At 41.8% G+C, this 12,633-nt stretch overlaps 1 protein-coding gene across 1 annotated transcript in view; it reads right to left on the bottom strand.

Moving 5' to 3' along the window:
• Positions 1 to 290: 290 nt before the first annotated feature.
• The window catches only part of LOC124622679 (maltase 2-like), a 106,973-nt gene continuing 94,630 nt past the window's right edge, over positions 291 to 12,633 (bottom strand). Inside the window, exon 10 of the mRNA XM_047148472.1 lies at positions 291 to 554. Within this exon, the coding sequence (XP_047004428.1) occupies positions 473 to 554 (82 nt within the window). The 3' untranslated portion in view covers positions 291 to 472. The remainder of the gene's footprint in view (positions 555 to 12,633) is intronic.

Raw genomic sequence — 12,633 nt, forward strand, 5'->3', positions numbered from 1 at the left:
CCCCTGTACGCACTCGTTACCCCGATAATCTTTCCAACCACATCTTCATTTCCCAGTGCTCTTAGAAGTACTGCCAGTATTGATTTCATTAGTTCTTTGTACTGTTTATTCACATTGTCTCTACATTCACTCAGATCATTTTGTTAGTATCTAACATGTCATATTAAAATTATTGTTATCTCTGAGCTAACTTTGACTAAAAAAAATTGCTTTGTGTGAGAACCCGGACCGACGTAAGAGAGGACCCGAAGGTCGTAATCTGATCAGGTTAAATACATAAACAACTAAAATAAATGAAATACGCTATTTATTTCTCAGTGATCGACATGGAGTATTGCCTTTATTCCAAAATTCACAAAATTAGAACAAGAAATAAGACATATGGAGATAATTGTTTCCTTTAGAGGTATCAGTCGGGAACCGTGCCAGTTCTCATACGTTCCGCTGGCAATGTCTGGAACTAAAGAACAGCTTAAGCGGCGCTTGTAGAGTTTGCAACCAGGACCAGACCCACGCCGGCTTCCAGGGTCACAGACTGTGGAGACACCGTTGCCCTGTAACACAAAAAACACGCAAATGAGCCACGTGATGTCGTATGAAAGAAAGAGTGACGTGACGAAATAATGGATAGTGGGTATTATGACGCGACGTAGTGTATCAGCTAGATTAGTAAATAATGTCATATCATATTGGGTACAAGGGTGGCAACGTTCCCATGATCAGCGTAGGAGGTTCGTGAATAGTGGAAATGTAGACTACACACAAGAACTGAGACCAGTAGATTTTGCTTAGATGTATAAATAGTTCATTTTAGTATGAAACAAGTGAGTATTTGTTGCGTAAAGAAATCCTTGGAGTGTCAAGTCACACAGAAATATTATAACTTTTATCATTAGTTAATGGAAAGGAATGATGTTACCTGTTTTTAACGTCAAATTATTAAATTAAAAAGTTTTATATGTATGATATGAGCCATTACAGTTACGCCCTTAATCAAAACACGGGTGTAAAAACAATTCACGAAAATTTATTGTAAAAGAAAATGATATAATCGACTGAGAATTGATTTTCGTAAAATGATACTAGAGTTTTATAGAAGAAAGATATATTTTGTAAGTCACATTCACAGTTAAGGTGCTGAGGTGTATGTGCACATGACGTAGCTCTAGTTTAGAAACGATGGCAAAAAGTTCTCAGGTAAAGTTCATGATAAAAAGATATAATGTGGAACATGTGAGGCAATATTGACCCTACGACTTATCTTAGAAGCTAGATTAAGGAAAGGCAAACCTACGTGTCTAGCATTTGTAGACTTAGAGAAAGCTTTTGACAATGTTGACTGGAATACTCTCTTTCAAATTCTGAAGGTGGCAGAGGTAAAATACAGGGAGCGAAAGGCTATTTACAACTTGTACAGAAACCAGATGGCAGTTATAAGAGTCGAGGGACATGAAAGGGAAGCAGTGATTGGGAAGGGAGTGAGACAGGGCTGTAGCCTCTCCCCGATGTTATTCAATCTGTATATTGAGCAAGCAGTAAACGAAACAAAAGAAAAATTCGGAGTAGGTATTAAAATCCATGGAGAAGAAATAAAAACTTTGAGGTTTGCCGATGACATTGTAATTCTGTCAGAGACAGCAAAGGACTTGGAAGAGTAGTTGAACGCAATGGATAGTGTCTTGAAAGGAGGGTATAAGATGAACATCAACAAAAGTAAAACGAGGATAATGGAATGTAGTCGAATTAAGTCGGGTAATGCTGAGGGAATTAGATTAGGAAATGAGACACTTAAAGTAGTAAAGGAGTTTTGCTATTTGGGGAGCAAAATAACTGATGATGGTCGAAGTAGAGAGGATATAAAATGTAGACTGGCAATGGGAAGGAAAGCGTTTCTGAAGAAGAGAAATTTGTTAACATCGAGTATAGATTTAAATGTCAGGAAGTCGTTTCTGAAAGTATTTGTATGGAGTGTAGCCATGTATGGAAGTGAAACATGGACGATAATAGAGAATAGAGGCTTTTGAAATGTGGTGCTACAGAAGAATGCTGAAGATTAGATGGGTAGATCACATTACTAATGAGGAGGTGTTGAATAGGATTGGGGAGAAGAGAAATTTGTGGCACAACTTGACTAGAAGAAGGGATCGATTGGTGGGACATGTTCTGAGGCGTCAAGGGATCACCAATTTAGTATTGGAGGGCAGCGTGGAGGGTAAAAATCGTAGAGGGAGACCAAGAGATGAATACACTAAGCAGATTCAGAAGGATTTAGGTTGCAGTTGTTACTGGGAGATGAAACAGCTTGCACAGGTTAGAGTAGCATGGAGAGCTGCATCAAACCAGTCTCAGGACTGAAGACCACAACAACAACAACAACAACAATGTAGAACTCATAGTAAAAAGCTGTATGAATTGGATGCTTGTAATTCAACGAGATCAAGATTTTTTAGAGACATTTGGATGAACTATTTGAAAATGTAGTAATGAAACAGGAAAGAGATTTTGAAATCGACGTATTTTATGTACAAGATAAAAATGAGGCTCTTAAAATTTCAATCTTATGCGTATGCAAGCCAAACCCTGAACTTTGATGCAGTAATTACGATGTTAACTTCAAAATGGATGCAGATAAAACGAGAAATGTATTCTGTGTGTAGTATCATCCAGAGATCACGGTGCTGGGCCAAAATCGGCAACGCACTCGATGTCACAGACTTTAGTGGTCTCTTTGCAATCCACAACGACGAATGGGAGGTTCTAAAGAAGATACGACCTCTCACTCTCAGTACCCTCACACGGAGGTCAATATAGAGCCGATCCTGGAAGCGCTCTGCCCCACTTCGTGACCTCAACTGAAGCAGTCACCATCATCGAGCAGGGCTAAAGAGTTATTCATGTCTCAGACGGAATTGTACTTCTGTAAAGGTTGAACACTGTACTTCAATGGAACAGTTCATTAAATAGTGCATCGAGTGATGCTTTAATGGTCAATTGCAGTTATAAATTATCAAGTACTCCTCTTGCATATTTTTTTATCTTATTCAGGAAATCTTTTTACTCATTCATGTAATAACATGAACTAATATATCACATGTTGTAGATCCAGTGATCCATCTCCCAGAGCAATGAAAGAACCAACAGTTCTGGCAGGACGATTGCCGTTTCGTCTGGTCACAACACTGTCTTTATTTAATTGAACTTCCCTCTGTCCTGTTTAAGTGAGAAAATTTGCAATCTCATGTTTTCATTCTAACGCATGTGTTGGAGGGGAAAGAAGGCTAGTAAAAATATGGCACTTGTTTGCATAGAAATGGAGATTGAAATTGATTCTTCACATACAATCATGAATCGTAACAAGCAAATAATTTAATTCTTTATTTACAACATGAAACGTTTCACATAACAAAATGTATTCGCTTTTTTTTCCTAAGAAAGGACATTCACTTAATTGAAAGACTATGTCAGTGAGGATTTTTTATTTTACAAAACATGGTAGATGGGTCAGCATATTCTTTAAATTAGTATCTTTCTTCATTCGATAAATTACATTTAAATGGCAGCAGAAGCCACTACTTGGAGCATTGAACCAGTCGGTGGTGAACCTGCCACTGCCTGTCCTCATATTATTCCGGGTACTGTGTATGTGTAGTTCGCAGGCGCAATCAGTGTGCTAATTAGTCAAATTTTTCTTCATTGTCGTCCACCACAAATTAATGAAAGGAAAATACTTCGTCGCTTACTATACACATCAAGAAAAGTTGGCATCACCTTGTTTCCGAGAGTCCCGGAACCTGTACAGAAAATTGGAATAGAGATCAACATGAACATTATTTCCGCCCTTTTTATTACTCATGAAAACCAAACACTACATGATGTACCACCGGTACATCTAATACCCAGTAGCACGTCCACTTGCATTGATGCATGCCTTTATTCGTCGTGGCATACTACCGACAACTTCATCTAGGCACAGTTGGTCCAGACTGTCTCACTCCTCAGCGGCGATTCGGCATAGATCCCTCAGAGTGGTTGGTGGGTCAAGTCGTCAACAAACAGCACTTTTCAATGTATCGCACGCGTGTTCGATAGGGTTCATGTCTGGATAACATGCTGGACACTCTAGTCGAGCGATATCGTTATCATGAAGGAAGTCATTCACAAGATGTGGGAATTGTCGTCCATGAAGACGAATGCCTCGCCAATATGCTGCCGATATCGTTGCACTATCGCTAGGAGGATGGCATTCATGTATCGTACAGCCGATACGACGCCTTCCATGACCACCAGCGGCGTACGTCGGCCCCACGTAATGCCACCCGAAAACAGCAGGGAACCTCCATCTTGCTGCACTCGCTGGACGATGTATTTGAGGCGTTCAGCCTGACCGTGTTGCCTCGAAACACGTCTCCGACGAGTGTCTGGTTGAACTCATATGCGACACTCATCGGTGAAGAGAACGTGATGCCAATCCTGAGCGGTCTATTCGGTTTGTTGTTTGGCCCATCTGTACCGCTCTGCATTGTGTCGTGCTTGCAAAGATCTACCTCGCCATGGACGTCGGGAGTGAATTTGCGCATCATGTAGCCTATTGCGCACAGTTTGAGCCGTAACACGACGTCCTGTGGCTGCACGAAAAGCGTTATTCAACATGGTGGCGTTGCTGTCAGGGTTCCTCCGAGCCATAATCCATAGGTAGCGTTCATCCACTCCAGCAGTAGCCCTTGGGCAGCCTGAGCGTGGCATGTCATCGACAGTTCCTGTGTCTCTGTATCTCCACCATGTCCGAACAACATCGCTTTCGTTCGCTGCGAGGCGCCTGGATACTTCCCCTGCTGGGAACCCTTCCAAGCACAAAGTAACAATGTGGACGCGATCGAAAGCGGTATTGACCATCTAAGCGTCGTTGAACTATAGACAACACGAGCCGTGTACCTCCTTCCGGGTAGAAGGACGGGAACTGATCGGCTGTCGGACCCGGCCGGGTTTAGTGACACCTCTGAACAGTCAAAGGGACTGTGTCTGTGATACAATATCCACAGCCAACGTCTGTCTTCAGGAGTTCTGGGAACCGGGGTGATGCAAAACTTTTTTTGATGTGTGTACAGTTTTCTTGTTCAAGCAGTAAAAGTTTGATTAATTCCTTCTTTACTACTAATTGCATTCGCAACACAGGTGGCAGATAGTATCCATATGTGAATGGATCTGCAAAATTACATAATTGTACTACTTGTAGTTCACGAGATATGACGTCATAAACATTGAGATACGTGAAAAACTACCTTAACAGATTAACTCATGTGCAGTCAACCGTTTGCAGCTGTTTCATACAAAGGAGTTCGACTCTTTAAAGAATCTGTGGTGGGGTGTTACTGGTATTTTAGTAACAGAATGCAGTACGCTATACTGCACGGAGTATGTTCTACAGAAACTAAAATAACATCGAATGAGCCCGATGGGAGCATAATAGAATCTCTAATAATGAATATACTTAAATAATTTGCTAGAAATTATCAGCTAACAGTGCTGTTGCCTACAGTAAAGTATCGCCACTGAACTATCGCAAGGAAGTGCAGAAAGACATGCACAGTTCCACTTGGTGCAACAAAGGGCAGGTCCCTTTAAAGGGCCGGCCGCGGTGGTCTAGCGGTTCAGGTGCTCAGTCCGGAACCGCGCGACTGCTACGGTCGCGGGTTCGAATCCTGCCTCGGGCATGGATGTGTGTGATGTCCTTAGGTTAGTTAGGTTTAAGTAGTTCTAAGTTCTAGGGGACTGATGACCACAGATGTTAAGTCCTATAGCGCTCAGAACCATTTGAACCATTTTTGAACCCTTTAAAGGTGGGTAAATGTAGAATATCATATCAAATAGCAGAAAAAGATTCTATTCCGTTACAAGAAGAGCGGCGAACCACTTGAGCACGTCATCATTGTGCATTGACACTGCTGGTGAAAATGTGCATCGCCCTCGATGACTTTGTTCAGGCCCACCTGGCTATAACATGTGCACTCTGAGGGGTGTAGTGTTAGCGATTCTTTTGTCACGGTCTTTGGCGACCAGATAGTGCTCGGGAGGCCTGTCCGCACACTATCTGCTATGACCCTACAGGCAGTAACTGTGCTGAATTTAGAGGTGAACAGTGTTCGCAATATTCATTCTAGGGTACAACCATGCGCCACCTACGAGTGCGAATGGAAGACTTAGGTCCGTCGGAAGCGTTCTCAGAATGTGCGATGCATCCGTGTTTGGAGTCCTTATCAAGAACACACCACAGTAGCTATCGCATGTGTTCAGATGCGCCCAGATTCGTAGCTGGTCGGTGAAGCCGATACCAAAGTGTAATTACCAGATTGTACCACAAATGGTTGGGCAACTTAAGTGGGAACCCTTTTGAAGAAAGACAACTACTTCTAGCGAAAATATAGAGAACTTCTATTCGAAGAAGACTGTGTAATAATCCCGCTACTACCACCCTATGTCTCGTGTAGGGATCACTAGGATAAAATAAGAGAGATTAGGGAGGTGCACAGCCATATAGACAGTAATTCTTCCTTCGCTCAGTAGGCGAGTGGAATAGGACAGAAAATCGATAGTATTGGTACAGACTATCCACCAGGATCCAGTGTACAGTGGCTTACAGCTTAGGTGTAGATGCAGATGCACACAAGTAAGGAGAAGTTCTTTAAGCGGAGTGAAGATAATGCACTTGTGAAAGCAATACCTGATTACAAATCTGCCAGGAGCGGGGCCGTTCCTCTGCTGCTGTAGGGTACTTTGGTCTGGTACACCACGTACCTCAAATATTAATTAGCAAACTACTCTGCACCGTGAAGCAGACGAAGTAAGTATGTGTGACACGATACAGGTAACCAAATAAAACTGGACTGGAAAGTATTTGCGATAAGACTACGCAGGGTTGAGCCTTATGCCTTATTAATGAACATTACAGCTACAGCTAAAGCCAATGCAGCGCTGCGCTTGATTTCTAAAACTGAGACACGTGTAACATCTCTGTCTGAGGGATAGCACGAACAGCGTTTCAATGTCCTGCGTCAGCTATTCCAGCATCTGAGAACTGTTTGAATATCCTATTTCAATTTGCCCCTCAGGTAAAAAACATACAGACAGAGATCAGGCCATCAAGGCGCAAGGTGTCCAGGGGATTCCACTGACTCTTCTGATTGTCCTCTCGTCACCACACAGGTCGTGCACTCGTCGCAAGATTCTCAGGCGGCGTGCGTCGTTGCTTCGTCTTGCCGAAAATTTCCATACAGCCGTTCGATCCATATATGCTTTACATAGAGGACATACCGGTTAGCGTTAACAGTTTGGTAAAAGACTTGTGTTACGATGCGGACACCAGGTATTGCTCGGCACACACTAATCTAGGCATTATGCAACGGCTGTTCGAAATAATGATGGGGATTTTCTGACGCATAATGGCACACCTTCGGCAACTACACATACTCTGACAGGGTGAATCGGGCCTCATGTGAAGAAAAGAAAAACTGAGGACCCAAGAGTCCTGGTTACGCTTCACTCAAAAACCACTGGCAGAACTCAACACGCAAATGTTCGTCTGAACGCTTTAAGATATACGCACCACTAAATTTCGACGAGGGTTGCCCAGAAAGAAATGTGCCGCGTTTTTTTTTTTTTTTTTTTCTCAACCGAAAATATTGCTATGAATGCGAAGCGTTACGTATGTATTATTTCAAATCTCCTGAGCGAGCGCACCTAGTTTCCGTCACTTCCGACAGATAGCTTAGCTGCAGGACAGTTTCAAAATGGCGTCTGTAGGTGATGTACGTTACAAGCAACGTGTCGTCATTGAGGTTCTCACTGTGGAGAAAGAAACTGTGGGAAATAATCACAAACGGTTATGCAAAATCTATGGAGCATCTGCTGTCGACGGAAGTACAGTTAGTCGCTGGGCACGGAGGGTGACGTCATCAGAAGGCGGTTCTCAGGAGCTCCACGATTTGCAGCGGTCGGGGAGACCATCCACGGCTGTCAGACTTCCACTTATTTGGACCATTACAGGATGCCATTCGTGGAACACGTTTTGAGGATGATGAGGAGGTGATTCATACAGTGAAGCACTGGCTCCACCACCAGGACAAGGATTGGTACCGACAGGTCACACCCGCCCTTGTTTCGCGCTGGAGGACGGCCACAGGCAGGATGGAGATTACGTGTAAAAATAGGGTCTGAAGATAAAACACCATTCTTTCACGGGTTTAATTCTCATTATGTTCAATAAAGAATTGTTCAACAAAATAAATGCGGTGCATTACTTTCTGGGCAACCCTCGTATATACACAGATGGAGTTCGTTTTTGATGTGTCACGGATTTGATATCTCTTAATTCGTACTTAAACAAATAAACGGCGTTGAGATTTCAAAGTACTTTATGCACGTAAATTGAAGGAGGAAGGGGGAGAAAGGAAAGAGAAGGGAAGGAGCTAATGATATCTATTTCATAGCGACCTTATGCGGAATCAGTGGCGACGAGTGAAAAATGTGTCTCCGACCGGGACTCGAAACCAGGACTATCTCAGCACGCTCCCCGGTTGATCCCCATCCTCATCTAGCGGCACCTTGTGCACCATGATAGCTAATTTTGGATTCCCGCCGGTGATCGAACGTTGTTGTGTATCGACGCTGAAAGTTGAGAATTCATTGTCCATCGAGACGAATCAGTTACATGACTACGTGGTGTCAGTTCTTTCCGACATGCCTGAAAGAACAGACACCATGCATTCATATAATTAACGTATTTTGTTCCAACCTTTCCTTCACTTGAGCAATATCTGCTTGTGTAAGAACTCTTTTTAGGATAGTTGGGGTTTTTCCGTTTCGTGCTGTCTTGTCACTAAGTTTTGTGTTGCAGACTTCGCTGGAGGTTTTGCCAAAACTCTTCCAGTCTTAACTCTTCTTTAAACAGCTCCACACAAGTCTCCGCGAATTGTGTTTCGCATAACAGTTTACTATCAAAACACGCTGTTTTATCGAAAATACAATTTTGTGTGGCATTCAGTTGGCCAGTAAATACGTCTTCTGCTCTCACTTATTCAAAGGTAATCACGCAGTGTAATACTCGAGACAGACCATGAGGAAGATGTATAAGTGCACACATGTGTGACGAAATCACGGTTTCCATCATTTTCGTTCACTAAGAAGTGTCAGTTTCACCTCAGTCTTATTATTTTACGGGCCAGCTGTATTTGGTTCACCCTGTACATGCAGTCGTGAATTGAAGAGTACCTAAACAGTTCTTGTGTAGTGGTGAGATTCCCTGTGTAGTGATAAATCGTACTAAGCCCCTGCTAATATGATTTTTCACCCCAAGCAACTCTTAAGAACTGTTGTGATCGCCGTTAACCAACAGAAGCTCCTACATTGATGCCTCCACAGTTAGCTAGACTCTTATCTCTGCCTATTACAAAAGCCAACATAAGTGCCCCACTACTTTAAGCTTCATACGTTGTCTTATCTACTGTGGGGGACTGATAGATTCTCCAGGCCTTCACATTGGCAGCAATTCTATTGCGAGACGGTCTAAAATGTCCTTAATCTTGTACAAAGAGCACGCGATTCTCAACGGAGATACGATCTCTTATCTGCACACAAGGAACAAAGAAACACGGGCACATCTGTGAAGATGTCATACGTCTGTAGCAAACAAGCTCAAGGCTAGTAACACACACTCTTCCGCTTGTTGTCATTCACACCAACTGTACAATAATGACGACAACTCTAACCTCCTAACAAATTCCAAATTAATTTCGTAATGACGTGTTAGTCACAAGTATTGGTTCAAATGGCTCTGAGCACTATAGGACTTTAACTTCTGAGGTCATCAGTTCCCTCGAACTTACAACTACTTAAACGTAACCAAGCTAAGGACATCACACACATCCATGCCCGAGGCAGGATTCGATCCTGCTACCGTAGCGGTCGCGCGGTTCCAGACTGTAGCGCCTAGAACCGCTCGGCCACCCCGGCCGGCAGTCACATGTATTAACGAAGTTCAAAAAACTACAATGAATTCTTCCCAATCGACGAATGATTTCCATCGACTCATCGAAAACTACATAACATTAATTATTTTCAATACGTGCCATAGAGAGAGGTATCTGCGACTTGAACAGAAATTAAGGGTGTTCATTCATGTAAGTGCAAGACAATGAAATTACATAACGAAATTTTGCTATATTCAGTAGCAATATTAGTTACAAAATAACGTAAAACATTAATTTTAAGAAATTGTGTGAAGATACTCTTCAATGGAGTAGAAAGTAACTCAGCTTTAATATCCACCACATCAGCTACAAGACATTTATCATGCTGCAGCAAGTTGCTGAATACATATGTATTCATGTATCTCATTCTAAAATGTATTGATGTTAAATCCTGGAAGATTTTGCAGTTACTGTTTTGGTCCTAGTACTGTATTCACGTTTCCTCCATTTTTTGGGAAAAGTAAACGGAAAAGTCTACATGTTTAGTAAAATAGATAAACAGGAAGTGCTCTCATTTCTCTTACGGGAGAAATAATCAATAGATCCTGGCAGTAAACATTTAGAGTAAATGTTGCTCAAGTCAGACAACATAATCGACTAAGTACTAGAAAAATATGTTTCTAACGGAGTAGTTAAACTTGGTACAAAACAGAAAATTTTTATTTAATTACATTTCATCATTCTATGCATCATATGGGTCATTTAATATGAATGAAGTGACGGACTATGAGTGGTGACTTTATATACTGATTTTCTGACACAGTGAATGCTTATGGTGATTTTCTGATACAATGAATGCAGAACCAGAAACAAAAAGACTTTACCTTTAGACAAGCTTCTGTGATGGAGTGTTGGTACTGGTCAGATAGTATTAGACGTTTAAGATACCATATTGGCCAACAGATATTATCTACATGCAGTGTGGCCAGAAATATTCCGCAAAGCTTATAAAGGTGTTGCAGGGTAGGTTGTGCTGAAAAATAATAGTTAAGAAGAAATTCGATTTAGTTAGCGTTGAAGTTAGCTAATCAGGCATTTGCTAGCGCAAATTCGAGCGTCCCGCTGGATACAACTAGGATCAATTGTCCTCTACCGCAGATGATAGCGCACGGGGCCGCTCAGCCTTTGGCTCGGGTACGATCCTTACTGCCGTCGCACGTCCAATTCTTGTATCGCTCTCTTGTTCGGCTTTAGGAAACAAAACGAAGAACATGTTTGGCGACACCGTATCTGGCGCGCAGCTTGAATTTGCAGTCACAAAGGCCTGATTAGCTAATTTGAATGCTAATTAACTCGGAAACGGCGTAGCGTATCGAATTTTTTTCTTGACAATAAATTCACAGCGCAACGAAGCCTGCAACATCCTTACAAGCTTATCAGACTGTTTCTGACACCCGGCATATTCCATTGTGACCGATCTTACTAAAAAACTTTTTCCTCGTAGTGGAAGAAGCATAACTTATGTTTTCATTTCTGTGCGCAGTGTGCCACAAACGTATTCCACACCATCGCAATCCATAGTTTAATGTTTATTTCTTAGTGAGTGTATCATAGAGCATAGAGCATTGTAATTGAAAAAAAAAGCTAACTTTTTCTCAAAGAAATTTTACTAAGAATTAACAGAGATTTTTCAAAGAGTCTATTGAAGCGTCCCCTTAGAAAAATTAATGAATTACTGTGTTGATAAACCTCTTACGTTATTTGATTTTCAAACAGCTGAGCAGAACTGAACGTACTCAGACATTTCTCTCTTTACTTATTCTGATCAACACTAAACTGACACACAACATTTTTAGCGCAACGCAATCTGACTTTCAATAATCCCTACAAAAGAATGGCCCTGACTAACAATAACCTATACCTTTCATGAATCACTTACCTCACAAAAATCTTCGTTACTCGAACTACTGCAATACAGCGAGCGCCAGTACTGCCAGCTAAATAAAAGATTCTAACTACTGAAGTAACTAACTACTGATAGGCATAGTTAGCAAATGAAAGATTTTGATAGAGAACAAACAATGTATTTGTCTTAATAGCCTTAATATCAGTTCATGATATCCAGTCTTACAAATTTACTGTCTCTGATGGACACACGTCCAGATCATCCGCTCTCAAAACTCCGCCATCTCTCCCCCGAAATCCACCACTGCTGGCGGCTCACCTTCAACTGCGCAACGCTACGCGCTGTTCACATCCAACTGCCCAACACTACAATAGCAAATATTACAACAATGCCAACCAGCCACAGACTGCACACAGCATAGCCAGTGATTTTCATACAGAGCGCTACGTGGCGTTACCAACATAAAAACCTAATAGCCTACTTACACTACGTAATACGTTGCCATTAACTCATATGGTATTATTTTTGTGGTTTGTGTAGCGAATGTGAACTCATTACTTTTTGTACTACAGTAAACTCTGAAAGATGGAATAAAAACCACACACTTCGCACTCGTCTTGTTCATCGAGTAGTGCGTCATATTTGCTCCTTTTGGCAATAAAAATTTTCATTTATTGAAGCGTGTACAGGGTGACCACGGAGAAACGGTGAACATTTAGGGATTGACAGGACGGTTCATTCGAAGCAAAAGAAGTCTAGTAAACG

Source organism: Schistocerca americana, chromosome 1 (assembly GCF_021461395.2).
Source record: "Schistocerca americana isolate TAMUIC-IGC-003095 chromosome 1, iqSchAmer2.1, whole genome shotgun sequence".
NCBI lineage: Eukaryota > Metazoa > Arthropoda > Insecta > Orthoptera > Acrididae > Schistocerca > Schistocerca americana.